The following is a 16,950-nucleotide window of genomic DNA, read 5'->3' as shown; positions in this document are numbered from 1 at the left end:
GGGAGGAGACCCGCCCGAGACCAGCGGGGGACCTGCGTGGGCCGCGTCCCTTCCCCACCCTCGCCCTCTCTATGCCCCGCGGCCCCGCCCGCCCGCCGCCCTCTTAAACCCCCGCTCGACCCTCCCGGTCCGCCCGCCACCTACCAGTGCGGAGCCCGCTCCGCCCGCAGGGTCCTGGAGGCGCTCGTCTGGCGGCGGCGCTCTCGGAGGTGGGTGCCGGGCTGGGGCGCCGCGGTGACCCGGGGCAGTAGTCCGCCCGGGAGGTTGGGGAGCGCAGGAAGCGGGCGCTGGCGCAGTTTGTCTTGGGTGGCCCTTTTGCCCTCTTGGGACTTTCACTCCTTAAGTGGCTTTCAACCCTCAAGTGGCATATCCTTTTGGTCAGGGGAAGCCAGGAGCCAAGCGCCTTTGGGGGCTCAGGAGGAGACAGGCAGATGCTGACCTCTTCTCCTGACCCCGTGTTCTTTAATTTCGGAGTCACGACCCTGCTGGGTTTCCTTATTGGGCTTATTGATCTTGCCCTCGAGCCCCGCCAGCCTTGAAGGGGCTCCATTCCTAGGCCTTGGTGAACTTGGGTGCAATAAAACACCATCCTTTCGGGGTGGGAGCGGTAGCGGCCGAGATTTCTTTCCCACTTGGCCTGGAACTCGTCCCCGTCTGCTCCCGAGGGGCGACCCCAGGCTCCCTAAACCCGCAGGTGGGGTGGCCAGAGTGCCCAGAGGGACTTGGGGAATGTGGCGGGACTCGGCCCACGTGGCGACCCCGGAGCTGGCTGCGGAGCTCGGGGGAGCCAATGGTGGCGCCCTCCTCCTTGTGGCCGCCGAAGCTCTTGGGTCCGAGGGGTCAGACCCGAGATTCATGGAGCGGCCGCCTCCCCAACCTGTCCCCAGCTTTGGGGAGCTCGTCTGTTTCTGCGCTACCTTGGCCGGGGGTCCTTGACTATTCCCTGACTGGGGGGGCCCAGACGCGCCTGGAGCTGCCGCCTGCCCCAACGCTCAGTACGACCTTGCGCTCGGTCCCCGGCCCTGGGAGTGGGCGACCCGCCCTGAAAAAGAGTTTCGTTGGACAGAGAAGACGGCGGAAGAGGGAACTGGAAACGGAATGTGCAGGAGCCGGGTTTGTTTGGGGCGGGATGTAGAGAGCCGGCCGTTGGAAATGAGCTGCGCTTGGTCGGGGTGTGTTTGGAGAGGGAAGGCAGAAGCGACACTGACCAGGAACTTGGAGTCGAGCAAGATCCTGGAAGATTTTCGTTTTAGGTTTTGTGTTTGTTTGCGTTGCGGTTTTGTTTTGTGGGGTAGTGCCTGTGGGATCGAGTTGGGGGGTTTAAGCGCGGCCAGCTCGGATCGTAGAGGGTAGGCAGGTAGGAGCGGGGCCGCAGCGCCCTGCGCACTCACTCTGCGCTTGCTTTCCCGCAGCCGCGCGGTGCGCCGTACCCCGGGATGGCTCTGCGGCGGCCAGGTGAGGCCGGACCCCACGGCAAGCTGTGCTACCCGCCCGAGAGGCTCCAGGGCGGTCCCCAACACCTGGACGCCTACTGCCCCCCATTCCCGCCCTATGGGCACTACGGGAACATGTTGACCGCTGCAGAGGAAGATTTCCAACCTTTCCCGCAGCTGGAGGCCACCGTGTCTGCATCCCACATTATGCCCCCTTTTGCCTTCCGGCCCACGCCTCCCTTGCTGAGCTCCAGCCTGGCCCTGCAGAGGGAGCCGCTCTACGATCTGTCCTGGTACAGCAAGCTGCCCCCGTGGTACCCAATTCCCCACCTGCCCAGAGAGGTGCCGCACTTCCTCAACAGCAGCCACCACGAGTATACAGGCGCCACCACTGAAGACTTGGGCCGTACTGGTGGCCAAAGCGACAGTGGCCAGTGCTGTGGACCTGAAATTTTAATGCTGCCACCGCCGCCGCCGCCACCGCCGGCTGCTAATGCTTCCCTGTTACCTGAGGGGGCGAAGGCCACCCAGTTATTACCTTGCTCCCCCGGCAAGTGGTCTGAGGACAGCTCCAAACTCCCGAACCAACAAGGGAAGTCGTCCCACCGCTACCACTTCACCCAGGAGGACCTGCACTTAGTTCTGTTCGGGGTCATTCCGAGCCTGGAGCACTCAGCCACTCTGCATCATGCAGTTTCCGGCTTCCTGGTCCCCACAGACAGTTCTGGTAAAGGTGGTCACACCCGCGAGAGTCAGGTTGGATGGGAATAGAGGTGGGAGGAAGAGTGGGGACGGGACACTTCAAGGTGGATCTGAGAGTGTTCAAGTCCAGGGGAAGTGTGTATACTTCCCATTGGAGGATGGAGCACTCACTTCTGAGGCTGTGGTTGCTTTTGAGGTTGGCTTTAGTGCAAGTTGAGAGTGAAGAAAGACACATAGTGGATGTCAGCTGGGATCAGATTCTACCAGGATAATGCAAGGTGTCTCCACCAGAGCTTCCTGCAGTTCATACTGGGAGTCTCAGTTTAGCCATCTATCTCGACCTTGGTCAAAATTAGCATTATCTCTGATTCTCAAGTTCTTTAAATTTGCAAATAGAACATAACCTTGCAGGGGTTGTTCTGAGTCACAAATGAGAAATGTTATATGTAAAAGGAGCAGGAAAAATATAAAGGATAAATCAACATTATGCTAAAGATAATAGGGAAGTAGGGAGGGAAACATCTTATGAAAAATAAAATTTTAACCCCTTTTCTAGGATCTGATTCTCTTTGTCGAACTCTGGATAAAGACTCCCTTCAACTACCAGAAGGTAAGCAGGGCCTCTTGCACAGACTTCTGTCCCTGATGTAAAGCACTCAGCTCCATCATTGGCTTTCCTGCCTTGGGCTTCCCCTAGGTCTCTGCCTCAAGCAGACGATGTTTGGTGAAGTGCGGCATTTCGGTGTATTCTGCAGTAGCCTTGTTGCCAAAGGAGTCCGGTTTGGACCCTTTCAAGGCAAAGTTGTCAACGCCAGTGAGGTCAAGACATATGGAGACAATTCTCTGATGTGGGAGGTAAATAAATATGTTTCTGGTGGGTTGACAGAGTGGGAAAGGAAGCTGGTGGACAACAGTGTTGGTTTCTGGCCCTCTGGGAGGGGACACTCTGCTGTCTGTGCTGCCGGTTTTGCAGTATAAAGAGAAGGAAAGAGGGGCGCCTGGGTGGCTCAGTTGGTTGAGAGGCTGACTTTGGCTCAGGTCATGATCTCCCGGTTTGTGGGTTTAAGCCCTTGCATCCAGGACAAAGCCTATTTGCCACCACCCCTCCCCCACCCCTCCCCTCCGCAGCTCATGTTTTCTCTCTCTCTCTCAAAATAAAATAAACTTTAAAAAAAAAAGAGAAGGCAAGGCAGTTGTTCATTCCATGAAGATAGCACCTCTACATGAATTCTTTGTGTTTTGTGGTGCCTTAAATCATTTTAATCTGTGAAGATTAGCACTGGAATATATATTTAAAGAGTTATTATTTATCTGTGTTTATAGGCAAAGCCAAACGCTTTAAATGTTAACACAGTGAAGCTGAGAATATGCCAAAGGGAATAAAATTTGTGATATCATCTGCTTATGAAATTAGCTATGGATTTTAAAAAACTGATACTCGTGTTGACCGTGTTTGGGACATGTCGGTAGGACTCCAGTTTGTTAGAATATATCAGGGAGCTTGCCTTGACCCCGAATGCCTACTTCTAGGAATATAGGTCAGGAAAGTCATCTGAAATCCAGACCTTGTGGAAGATGTTAATCATAAGGTTGCTTATAATAACAAAACATTGGAGACAGTGAAATTGCCAACCACAGAGAGAGAATTAAAGCCGGGCTGCGCTGATATGCATGGCAACCTGTCTGGGGAAAAGCACAAAACGAATTGGTTGTCTTTAAGTTGTGAATTAAATGCAAACTTCTGTAGTTCCCCTTTTCTCTGCTTATGGAATTAACATACTCACAACATAAATTTGCAAATTAGGAAAGCGATAAAAAGTATGACTCTTTAAAAATGTCACAGCACCTGTAGGGATGGGCAAATCAATGTATTTGAGCTTAATAATGTTAACAAATAACAATAAGTATATTCAGTGGACTGAAGCACGAGATTTGGACTATAAATTTTAATAAGTAATCTAAGTAATCTTATAGGTTAGGCAAAAACAGTGCATTTTAAACTTTATCTATCTATTTATTTATTTACTTACTTTTAGATCTTTGAAGATGGACATTTGAGCCACTTTATAGATGGAAAAGGAGGCGCAGGGAACTGGATGTCCTACGTCAACTGCGCCCGCTTCCCCAAGGAGCAGAACCTGGTCGCAGTGCAGTGTCAGGGGCAGATCTTTTATGAGAGCTGCAAGGACATCTGCCAGAACCAGGAGCTCCTTGTGTGGTACGGAGACTGCTATGAGAAGTTTCTGGACATTCCCATGAGCCTTCAGGCCACAGAGCAGGGGAGGCAGGTGCCTGGGCCCTCTGAAGGTGAGTGCACACCTTTGCCTTTTCCAGTGAGGCTCTTCTAGCTGAAGGACTAGGCTCTCTTCTGAACTTGAACCACCCCCTGCAGCATCTCCGCTGCCCTGGGGAGCACCTTCCTCGCAGAGGCTGATGCAGAGGGGACTAAACTGAGGATGTCTCTAACCAGGGGGGGCACTACCAGCCAGAGGAAAATGCCTTTGTCTTTCCAAAGCTGTGGAGGCTTCTTCTATTACAAGGAAACCTTTTCTTCTTTCCCTTCACCTCCTCTCAGAGGAAAAGTAAATAAATAAAAGCCAAATAAATGGATGCAACTTCTTGCCTAGATGAGCCAGTTTCTGATTCATCTCTGCTCAGGCTCACACAGCTGATGACTCCATCAAAGCTCTGAGAGCAGTGTTTTTCAAATAGGGGTTGCAATATCTTAATGTGGTGGGAAATCAATTTAGTGGTTTAGATCATCTTTAAAGGAAAAAAAGTTAGAGTAGAATAGAAAATATTGATGTGAACCTCAAGTAAGAGTAAGCATTGTTTGCTGACGTTTGATTTCAAATGGAGATGTGTGGTATGCCGAGTCTTAGTCCACTTTAAGAAGCATTGAATTAGACTCACACTCTTACATTTTACTGTAGGTGTTGAATACCTGGGGGTCTTGGAAAAATGCAGATTCCCATTCAGGGCTGGGACCTGAGATTCTGCATTTCTATCAAGCTTCCTGGGGAGGCTGATGCTGTTGGCCCCTGGAGCTCACATGAGCAGCAAGGAGCCAGAGAATGAGCCTCTGGGATTTGCAAATTCTCTGAGTGATTTTTACATACACAAAAGCTTGGGAATCCTGATCTAATGGGTGGGATTAGTTAAATGCGAAATGAGTGTAATAGGATAGAAGACCACCTTATTATGTTTTAATAAATGTGATAAGTAACAGTTTAAAACAGTGATTGTGTGATGCATGCACATCCCCCTTGTAAACCAGACCCTTCGGTGCAGGAAATAATCCTAAATGCCTTAATGTCCCCTTCTCCTAGTGTGTACTGAAGGCAGAAGATAATAGGACTAACTGTGGGAAAAGCTGCTTAGGGATGAGAGGAAATCCAAGGTGCATTAGACTGGGAGAGGGAAGGACAGGGACACGCTCACAGAGATTAGGAAGTGAATAATGAACAGCCTCTTGTTTCAAGAGCCCAATAGTGAGGGCCTATCAGAATCATGTGGGTAAACCATCTTCTGTTACCCCAGTGAACGAATGGCATGGGGGTAAGGTCGGGGGTGGTGGTAAGATCGTGGGACTCTCTCAAGTCTGTGGACCTCACAGTTATTTCATACTTTCTGCACCTTTTTGGCCACTTCCAAAATGTACTTATTGCTTTGGAAATAAAACTGAAAAATAGATTTGAGGAAATTTGCACATGCTCAATAACTCATAAGATACAATCATCATTTTGGAAAAGTATTTAGCACTATGTATTGCTATGACAATGATCATAGCTTTTGATTTCTCAGTAATACTCTTTTGGAAATTTATCTTCAGAAAATGGTCCAGAAGGAAAAGCTTTGTGCAGGAAGATTTAAAATGGCACCATCCCTATTCATGATAAATCTCAAACAACCTAAATGTTCAAGAGTAGAATAATTGTTATGTAAATGATGATATGTTAACATATAGAATAATATGCGGAAGTCAGAAATCCCCATCTGGTAATAAGAAACGGGGAGGGATATGGACTTATAAATGGGGCTAAGATGATATATATTTGGAGAGTGCATGGAAGAAAATTGGCAAACTGCTTAATTTGTTGGAAAGAATTATTCATTTGTTTTCGGTTAATGAATGGATTTGAATAGGATTAAAAAGGAAAGAAAAATCGAAATTCTTCTGTCCTATCAATGAACTTTTCCTCAATGGGGAAGGAAACGGTGGGAACTTCCTTCCCCCTTTAAGGTCTTGAGTGGGAGGGCAGAGTCTGGACCCTATGTGGGCGGGTTATTTGAGTATGCAAGCCTGGAGTGTGTGTTTTGGGGGATAGAGGTGTGGAATGTGAGGACAGCTCTTAATTGTTACCAAACACTGAAACTGTGTGATGGGACAGAAAGCATCATTGTCAATATTGAGAAACCCCTTGGCTAAAAAGAGCAGTTGATTGGGGTTGGGAGGCGGTGGGGAGAGGATGAAGAAGGAAAGGGAACAGGATAAAGTTATTAGGTGAAGTTAAATTTCCAAAGACCTGAGCAAAAAATGCAGACAGGTAACCCCTAATTTGTTAGCAAGGGTGGTGTGGCATTTTCACCTGAGTGGTTGTTCTTATGCAAACTCACTATCTGAATTTTGGTGTGCTTTAGGGCTTTGATTTGTAAAAGTCACTGATCCAGTCTCCTCCCACCCTAGGAAGCAGGAAGGCCAGGCATTTTTGACCAATGAAAAATCTAGTGCTAAACTAAAACCATCCCAGCCAGGGGATTCAGAGAGTATTAGCACCTCAATGAAAGTGACAGACATGCCTGGCAATGGAGGTCCTGGGCATGGCGGGTGCCTTCCTGGTTATTTACTTAATGAATGGTTTATTTCCTTAGTCACCTGTTAAACGTGCCTGGGAGGTAGTTGTCAACTAACAAAGCCCCTGATGGATAGCTTCCCTGCTGTCCTAATGCTAAAAAGATTTCCATCTACAGACTCCTGCATATACTTATTCCTGGCTCTTCTCTCTCTCTCTCTCTCCCTGGGGCCAGACAATGAGGTCTCAGAGATGCATTCACAGCCAAAGCCACTTGATCCTCTGGAATCCAGAGTGTTCTCAGCAGGGATGCTTTTGTAGATGGCCCCTGTCCTCTCCCCTCCCTGCAACACATAGATACCCCTGGACCCAGGACCTCTCTTGCTAGGGTCGGCTGAACCCTCTCTAACCTCTCCCCCACTTCCTTCTCCTTTGATAAAAACAGACTTACCTTTCTGGATCTTGTCTATCACTCAGTGATAGTATCACTCTTTGCTAAGAACTCAATAATGACAGGATTAAATTAATTATCATGATAACCCTATGAATACAAGGGAAGGCAAGATATTTATTGTCAGCCTTACTCCATACCTGATGGTTCTAGCTCTGGAATCTTCCAAAAGTTCAGAGAAGTAAACTGTAAGCTAAGCAAATGCCTAAGACTTCATAAATGGGACCAAATGAAGCAGCTCTCGGGAAGCCTAGAGGCAAGCTATTCGTGTCCCTGATTATCTGGTATCTGTCATTGTCTGAGGTGAACTGCTTTGAACTTAGAACTTGGGCTGGTCTGAAAGAGACACAGTAGGCATGTTGTGGTATATTAACCCAGCCTTGTAACACGTGCCAGTCAGGAGTGGCTTCAAGAACTATAAGGTTGAGGGGCACTTTGGTGGCTCAATCAGTTAAGTGTCCAACTTCAGCTCAGGTTGAACTCATGATTCATGAGTTTAAGCCCTGTGTCAGGCTCTGTGCTGACAGCTGAGAGCCTGAAGCCTGCCTCAGATTCTGTGTCTCCCTTCCTCTCTGCCTCTCCTCCCCTCACACTGTCTCTCTCTTTCTCCCCAAAATAAATATTAAAAAAAAATTTTTTTTTAATCCTGCTGGAGGAAGTAAGAAAGAGGGAAGGTAGCTGACAAAGCCCCTGGCATTTATCCTCTTGTGTCTGACAGAGTCTGCAGAAGGCTACAGATGTGAAAGGTGTGGAAAAGTATTTACCTACAAATATTATAGAGATAAGCACCTCAAGTACACCCCTTGTGTGGACAAGGGTGATAGGAAATTTCCCTGCTCTCTCTGTACACGATCCTTTGAGAAGCGGGACCGGCTCCGGATCCATGTCCTTCACGTTCACGAGAAGCACCGGCCTCACAAGGTAAGAAGTAGGGTGACAAACGATGGGTGGCCCATTACTCACATGCTTTCATGCTCCTTTCTCAAACTCCCTGAAGACACAGTGAGTGTCCTCTGAATGTGAATTACTGGGACACAGTGCTTGGCAATGTAGGGTCTATGAAGAAAGGGACGGTGCTGTGGAAGGGCAGACATGAGCTGCCGCGTGACAGAGTACCAGGGCAGGTGCGTGGGGTTGAGAGGACCCAAAGGAAGGGTATCTACTTCTACCCGGAGACCTGGGTTAAAGTACAAGCTTCCACTGAGACTGTTTGGAAGAAAGGATGGGACTTGGGTGTGACCTCCAGCCTTGAGGGAGGTAGCTGATGAGGCCACCACCTGAGCGACTCCAGAGTCCCAGTTCTGTTCATTTGAAAAGTGAGAGTGATCTTCATAAAATTCCCCTTCTCTTCTCCCAGTGGTGGATCTTACCTGTTCACAGCTAAGCTTGCAGAAAAACCCCAGCCACTATATTATTTACTCCTAGAATGTTTGAGGATTTTTACAATCATCATGTGTCATTTGTGCTCATCAAAAGACATTTAATACAACTAGTTTTCATCTAGCCCTTGGTGGTCCAGATCTACAAGATGTCCACACCAACCCAGTCCCCTCCAAATCCCACTTCCCACAGAAAAGCCCATGCTTAACCAGAATTCCAAGAACATTTGAAGTACAAGACAGTGAAATATTACTGGGCGGCCAGGGTGACTCGGTTAAGCAGCTGACTCCTGAGTTCAACTCAGGTCATGATCTCAAGGTTTCTTAGTTCGAGCCCCATGTCGGACTCTGCGGTGGCAGCCCAGAGCCTGCTTGCAATTGTCTCTCTGTTTCTGCCCCTCCTCCCCTTCTCATGCTCCCTTGCACTCTCTCTCAAAATAAACATTTAAAAAATAGTAATTTTTTGTTTCCAATTTTTACTGTTTAACATGAGAAAAGAATATATGCTTGGTAAATATAATTTGGACAAAACGAAAGGCTCCTGATAGGCCATGACCCAGGTTAAAACATTTAAGGTGATATGTTTTTCTACATGTGGATGTATACATGTATGTATTTTTAATATACTTGGGGATATTCTGAGGCTAGTTTGTTGACTTACCATCATGAGTAATTTACAAATAGTAATGGCTGCATTGGTATTATTAGATGGATGTGCTATCATTTATTTAACCAACCTCCTGCTTTGTGAATTTCCCCCCCCAGTGTTGCTGTGGTGAACAATGGTCTATACAAGTCATTATCTCTGTTATCCATGCATGGTAATTTCTTTGGGATAGATTCCTGGAAGTAGAAAAACTGGGTCAAAGGGTATATACAGTTTGAAGGCTCTTGAATTGAGGCACCAAACTGCTTTCCAGAGAAAGGTCCCGCCCGCGGGGCTTGTGGTGTGTGCTGTAGGCAGCACCAGGGCTCCTGCAAGGCTACGGTCTTTCTTTGTGTTGTCATTGTGATAGATGGCAACGGTATCTTGCTTTAATTTGCATCTTAATTAGTAATGTGGTCTAAATGCTTAAACCGTATTTTATTGGCATGTTGTATTTGCCCTGTGATTTGTCAATTTGTGTCCTTGGAAAATATTTCTATTGCTACATGCTTTAGTAATAATATATTACAAGCCATGTTTTATCAATTCTGAGATTTGGAGTTTTTTCACATCTTTATGTGTATGAAATTTGAGTGTGTTCAACAAGTGGCGATATGCCATCATTCTAATTGGTGGCATTTTCTTTTTTGGTTGGCACAGAAAGTAACAGTGGACCTTACAACTGATGGGATACAGTGTCTAGGCTATTTGTCAGATTTGCTTCAGCTAGATAGATCAGAGGGTGTTGGTTGACAAAGGAAAGGCAGTTGGATTTGTTTTTGTTTGTTTTTCACTAAAAAGAAATACAAGAAGGGTTATCAGAGCTGATGAAGACATTTCTACTAGAAAGTTGGCTAGGTCATTTGCTTAAACTCTGAGGACAGTGGTAGGCCTCTTGAGTTGGGGTTTGAGTGGAGAAGCTGACTCGGGTGCTGCTATCTGTTTTTTGAGGGAGAGAGAGAGAGAGTATGAATAGGAGAGGGGCAGAGAGAGGGAGACAGGATCTGAAGCCGTCTCCACGTGCTAAGAGCAGAGAGCTGATGTGGGGCTCAATCTCATGAATGTGAGATCATGACCTGAGCTGAGGGGCCACCCAGGGTGGTGCTGGCCATCTTTGAGACTGAGGCACCGTAGAGCAGGCTGCCAGTAGAGGACGGAGATGAGAAGGAAGCCGTGGAAGCTGGTAATAGTGCAGAGAGGACTCACTTTTATGGTCAAGTGGAGGAATAATCATCTCAAACTGGCAGTAGAAGAGGATGAGTCCTGCGTCCTCAGTGTCCCCACAGTTCTTTAGTGGTCTCCTCTTTGCAAACTCTCCCCAAGTGCATTTCACACTGGGTGTCCATCTCTAGCCAACAAACAGCTCTGTCCTGAGCTCCTGAAGCATCTATCCAGCTGTGATCTAAGCATCTCGGCCTGAATTGTTCATGGCACTCCTTTCCTTATATTTATTGCTAAGCATTTTTTATGCTCTTTTAGTTTTCTTTATTTTATATACTTAGGATTGAGTACTGAACTTTTAAGGTGATAAAATATATTTAATTTTCACAAAAGTGTAAACAAAACATTTAATTTAAATTGAAAAGAAGGGGGGAAATCTTCGGTGAAATAAACCTACAGAACTTAAGATAAATAATTTTTAAAAATATTAGTTTCTGAAAGAGAAAAGAACTGATTGACAAAAATATTAGAAGACGCTGGGTGGACAACCAACAATGAAAAAACCCTGTATTTTCACCTCTATATCCAGCATTTAAAACCTAAATGTACCTCCTTTTCACATGATTTGTTGAGCAAACGAAATAACTGTCAGAGGAAATCCCTGTAGTTCATAACAACGAGTCTTCAAAGTTGATACATGAATTTGGGATGTCAGCCCTCTCCAACCTCCTGAAATCCCTGAACAGTGGCGAGAACGCTTTGTTTTTCCAGAAGGCATTGTTTCTTATATTCCATCAATTGCTCAGAATTATGCAAGACTTTTTACGTTCTTTATGTTTGTTTTTGACTTCCTTCTAAGCTTTTTGTTTTTGCTAAGATTTCTAATTACAAGAGGTATAGTTTCTTAATTGTGTAAAAAATATTTATATTCTTGTTAAAAGCCTCCTTCAGGGGTGCCTGGGTGGGTCAGTCGGTTAAGCCTCCGACTTCGGCTCAGGTGATAATCTCACGCTTGTGGGTTTGAGCCCCATGTCAGGCTCTATGCTGACAGCTCAGAGCCTGGAGCCTGCTTCACATTCTGTGTCTCCCTCTCTCTCTGACCCTCCCCACTCATGCTCTGTCTCTGTCTCAAAAATAAATAAAACATTAAAAAAAATCTTTTTTGAAAGCATCCTTCCTGGAGCTTAGTCAGATTTGAACCAGTTGCTTTTGAGGCCTGGGAACTGTCACATTTGGAGTCCCACTGATTTTTCCATTTCACTCTTCCTCTCTCTTGATTTCCAATTTTCAAAAGCTTTCAAGGCATCTTTTCATTTACTCATATCATTTGATGCCAATCTGGTTCTTGATTGTTTATGAATAACTGACTTTTTTCTTTATGGAAATTGTTATTTATCTTTGGAGTTCTGAAATTTTTTTTTAAATGTTTTATTTATTTTTGATACAGACAGAGACAGAGCATGAGAGGGGGAGGAGCAGAGAGGGGAGACACAGAACTGGAAGCAGGCTCCAGGCTCTGAGCTAGCTGTCAGCACAGAGCCTGACGCGGGGCTCGAACCCACAAACGTGAGATCTGACCTGAGCCGAAATCGGAGGCTTAACCAACTGAGCCACCCAGGCGCCCCTGGAGTTCTGAAATTTTAACAGAACATGTCAAGTTGGATGTCTTTGTCTTTTTGTCCTGTTTGTAATCAGTGAAGTACAAAGTACTCTTTTCGTTTGAAGGCGTAAGTCCTAAACTGAAAGGAATTTTCTTGTTCATTGATTATAATCTGCCTTCTAGGTCTTTATTTTCTCCTGGAGCTCTTTTTGGCCAGATACTAGCTACCACCTCATGCTTAACATTTTTGTTCTTTTTTTCCAGGGGATTTTGTTTGTTTTTTGTTTGCTTGCTTGTTTGTTTTATTTTAGAGAGAGAGCATATGAGCAGGGAAGAGGGACTAAGAGAGAAAGAGAGAAAAATCTTAAACTCCACCCTGAGCATGGAGCTCAATCCCACGACCCTAAGATCATGACCTGAGCTGAAATCAAATCCAACTGAGCCACCCAGGCTTAACTCTTAATTCTTTTGCTCCCCATTCTCAGAGAGTCCCCTAATCTTAAATTTTCTAAATCATGTATTAGTCTTTATACTTGATTTCTTTTTTATAGTATTAACTCATAGTAATGATAACAAATGCTCACTATGAAAACCTCAAACAGCACAGAAAATTTAGAGAAGACTTTTTAAATCTACCCCAAACATATCCTCTCTCCTGTCTGTGCACATAAGCACCTAAGGAGCAGGGTGTGGAGGCAAAGTACTTTTCCTTTACCTGGTTCAGAATCCCGGAGAAGATTCGACAGGAGTCACAAGGGTCAAGAGCACAGAAAAACCACGTGAACTCTTGACAGCAGGTGAACACGGGCTGCATCACATGCTTTCACTGGACTCCCAAACTGGTGACCTGTTTTATAGGGACAATATGTCTCGGACCACCTGCCACATGTGTTGCCTTCTAGGGCTACATGTTTATCACCACACCCACTAGATTTTCAGCTCCTTGTCTCTAGCAAAATGTCGAGCACATAATAGGTACTCCATAAATACTTGTTGAATTAACTGGGGGGGGGGGGAGGGGCAATAAAGAAAATCAGACAAAAAGTCCAAGTTTAACTGACTTGCTCTGGTCACACAGCTACTTGTTAAGAGAGCAGGACTGATCCAGGCTTGTCTCATACACTACGATCCTGTTCACTTCCCACCTCGTACATCTGGAGCAACCGACGCCCAGAGACTTGAGGAATTATGGAAAGCCACAGCATTGAGCAGGCTCTGGATAAGAACCCATGCTTGCAGATTCTTCGGTGTAGCCCTGGGTTGTCTTTCTACTACTTTCATTAGACGCCTCAGCCTGATCTACATGGTCCTCTACCTACAGATGTATGCAAGATAAATTTATTGTTAATTCTTTTTTTTAAATTTTTCAATGTTTTATTTATTTTTGAGAGAGAGACAGCATGAGCAGGGGAGGTCCGAAAGAGAGAGGGAGACACAGAATCCAAAGACAGGCTCCAGGCTCTGAGCTAGCTGTTAGCACAGAGCCCGATATGGGGCTCAAACCTACAAACTGTGAGATCATGACCTGAGCTGAAGCCAGATGCTTAACCGACTGAACCACCCAGGCCCCCCAGACATATGCAAGATAGACAGAATATTAAACCTCTTACTCCGAGATAAACATAATGGTAAAACGAAGATGTGATTTTTAACTGTGTGTTTCTTTTACACCCTAGTGTTCTACGTGTGGGAAATGTTTCTCTCAGTCTTCCAGCCTAAACAAACACACGAGAGTCCACTCTGGAGACAGACCGTACCAGTGTGTGTATTGCACAAAGGTAAATGGAACCTCCTCCCAAGGGATATGCCTTGAGCACTGTTTGGATGTTCACGGATAAGAACTTGAAGCATAAAGCCTGGCTTATAAGGAGTTCTTGGTTAGTCCATTATCAGCCCAAACCCTATTTCCACCGCTAAATATGTTCCAGTTTGCTTAAGATGATCAGATATGATCTCTGATTGCCAAATTGGCACTTGAGTCATGTGTAATGAAATAACACCCTCCAGGGGTGTCTTGGATTTGGTTGGCAGAACATACAACATTTGATGTTTAAGTCAGGAGTTCAAGCCCCACCTTGAATGTAGAGATTACTTAAATAAACTTAAAACAAACATTTTTTTTAAAGAAATAGACTCCTAGTTTACAGGGAGCCCTGACGATTACAGACATGATTACATAATGTTTAAGAGCACAGACTTTTCTATCTTTCTAGAACAACATTGCTGAAATTGAATCTAATGTACATTATACAGAATATTAAATGATAAAAATGAAGACACAATTAGGTAGTTAGGAGTTGCTGGAATAGAAACAATGGTTTGACTATGCTTTAGAAATTATACCAAACCATCTCGTGTCCTGTTTTGATGATAAACGTCTATGCTTAGTTAGCCATTCACCATATGTGGCTATTTAATTTAGTAAAAATGAAATAAAGTGGAAAATTCAGTAATTTGGTTGCACTATCCACATTTCAAGTGCTCAATAGCCCCATGTGGCTAGTGACCACCAAATTGGATAGCACGGCCACATTTCCATCAATGCAGAAAGTCCTATTGCTTAGCATTGGAATAGATTGTTTCTATCATCAATTTTTTGTTATAATAAAGCCGTAAAAGGAATATAGGCTCTCTTAGGGGGGTGTCTAAACCTCCCAGAGAAGAATAAAACATTGAGTGCACCAGACTTGGGGAAACATACTGCCAAAGACACTGTGAGCTGATAGAATGGCAATAATCACCATGGCAAAATGAGGCTGAGCCAGAAGTAGACCATGTGGAGCTCGCACAAACTAAAGGAAGGTGACCACGGGTTTGTGTGAAAAAAGGAGCCTCTCCTGAGGAGTAAATTCTGCCCACCAGGATTTCCAGAGCAAAGTCAAAATCACCCCAGCATGCATTCTGTTTCTGGAGTTCTTACTCTGACTTCCTGTCTTGTAACTTCTAACTGACCTGGGACTAAGAGAAGGGGAACTAAATATTTGGCCCCTGGTTTATACATTAGATTCCAGTTACTTAAGCTGATGAAGACTGACCATGTGTGGGTGTTCAGGCAAGTACAGCTTATAAACCTGACGAGGCAGTGACCCCGCTCCACGTGTGCCCAGACACCCCATTGTCTAGTGCTTCTCTCTCAGCCCCCCCAAATCTGAGGTCACCACTTTAACCTAGTGTTTTATATCACAGTCAATGGATCCCAAAGTCATTACATCTCTACTATACTATTTGAAGGTAACAAAAGTTGGCATACAGTACTGAAATGAATCAGGGGGAAAAAAAGCTATAAATGAGGGGAAGAACAGAAGTGGCCAAGAAAAGGTATGTAAGCACAGAAAAGTACTTGGGAATCTAAAATGTGACAGCTATTCTGAAAAAGTTTGGCAGATTCACTAAAAACTATACTTGTTAACTGACATACAACCCACCAATTGTCCTCCTGGTCACTTTTCTCAGAAATGAAGGCTTATATACTCACACAAAAACCTGTGTCCAGATGCTTGTAGGAGCTTTATTCGTGAGAATCCACACCGGAAGCAACCCAGATGGAAACAAAGTGGGAGTGAGAGGGATCAGTGTGGCTCTGAAAGGGCAAGATGAGGGGTGGTCATGATGAAATTGTCCTGTGTCTTCACTATCAACATCAGAATCCTGGTTGTGATACTGTACTTACTATAGTTTTCTAAGAGATACTACTGAGGGAAACTCTGTAATTAAGTGTACAAAAAGAAGACACCAGGGTGCCTGGCTGGCTCAATCTTTGGAGCATGCAACTCTCCATCTTGGGTTCTAAGTTCAAGCCTTGTGTTGGGTGGAAAGACTTCCTAAAAATAAAATCTTTAAAAATAGAAGAAGAAACCAATTAAGATTCTGCTTTATGTAAGACTTTGGCCAATAGGAACTACTCTTGTAATGCACAGTCTCTTGGTGTGGTCCTGGGTCCACCTGCATTGGAATTGCTTGCGTATAAGCAGGTTCCTGAGTCTCATGCCCACCATGCCCTTTTTTATTAAGACCACTACTGTTGACCAAGAGTGCTCTATAGCCTTAAAACCCAGATTCATCAATTGGGGAATTAAGGATCAGTGACGGTGAAATTAACCCCTTTGTCTAGTTGGCTGTCCGGGTGATGGAAGCTTACTTTTTCCTCCACTTTCTGTTCTCTGCAGAGGTTCACGGCCTCCAGCATCCTCCGCACACATATCAGGCAGCACTCAGGGGAGAAGCCCTTCAAATGCAAGTACTGTGGTAAATCTTTTGCATCCCACGCCGCCCATGACAGCCACGTCCGTCGCTCGCACAAAGAGGACGATGGCTGCTCCTGCAGCATCTGTGGGAAAACCTTCCCTGATCAAGAAGCATTCTACACCCACAGGAAGCTCCACGAGGCCTACTAGCCCTCAGACAGTATGAGGACAATGTAAAAACTAAATGCCTGGGTTCTGTCTTTATTTTCCTTGCTTATGGATACGTCGTGTATAACAGATGATAGTTATACAGAAAACAGAAAAATGGAACCAGCCAAAAAGCAAAATCTAACTGATTTCACCAGCTTCCACAGAAATGGTTTTCAGAATTTTAAACAAGAATGGAATTTTGGTGAATTTACCTAAAAGTAGTGAAAGCTGGCTATCACTAACTAGAGCTTAAGGATCTGGAAACTCAACACAAACTCTGAGGGAAGGACTATATTTCAGGGACTGGCAGTAGAGTTTGATTTTTGTGATGAAAAAGGAGACCTTTTTCTCTCTTTGTTTTGGATCCCCAGTTGTCATGTTGGTGGCCGTC

General features: G+C 45.2%; 1 protein-coding gene across 1 annotated transcript; it reads left to right on the top strand.

The window, feature by feature from the left end:
* The first annotated feature begins 1,436 nt into the window (after nucleotides 1-1,436).
* Nucleotides 1,437-16,559, top strand: PRDM14 (PR/SET domain 14). The gene is made up of 7 exons (XM_029923176.1): nucleotides 1,437-2,160; nucleotides 2,692-2,745; nucleotides 2,833-2,990; nucleotides 4,172-4,442; nucleotides 8,098-8,300; nucleotides 13,842-13,943; nucleotides 16,332-16,559. Exons 1-7 carry the CDS (start codon nucleotides 1,437-1,439, stop codon nucleotides 16,557-16,559), a joined length of 1,740 nt encoding a protein of 579 aa, XP_029779036.1.
* The last annotated feature ends 391 nt before the right edge of the window (nucleotides 16,560-16,950 follow it).

Source organism: Suricata suricatta, chromosome 15 (assembly GCF_006229205.1).
Source record: "Suricata suricatta isolate VVHF042 chromosome 15, meerkat_22Aug2017_6uvM2_HiC, whole genome shotgun sequence".
Lineage (NCBI taxonomy): Eukaryota > Metazoa > Chordata > Mammalia > Carnivora > Herpestidae > Suricata > Suricata suricatta.
The sequence above is the reverse complement of the archived record's forward strand: the minus strand, read 5'-3'. Positions and strand labels throughout refer to the sequence as shown.

Bases quoted from the DNA above. Each gene is read 5' to 3' on its own strand.
- PRDM14 (XM_029923176.1), top strand. From the start codon at position 1,437: ATGGCTCTGCGGCGGCCAGGTGAGGCCGGACCCCACGGCAAGCTGTGC. The intron at 2,991-4,171 runs GTAAATAAATAT...ACTTACTTTTAG, and splicing joins ACAATTCTCTGATGTGGGAG to ATCTTTGAAGATGGACATTT. The intron at 8,301-13,841 runs GTAAGAAGTAGG...TTTACACCCTAG, and splicing joins AGAAGCACCGGCCTCACAAG to TGTTCTACGTGTGGGAAATG.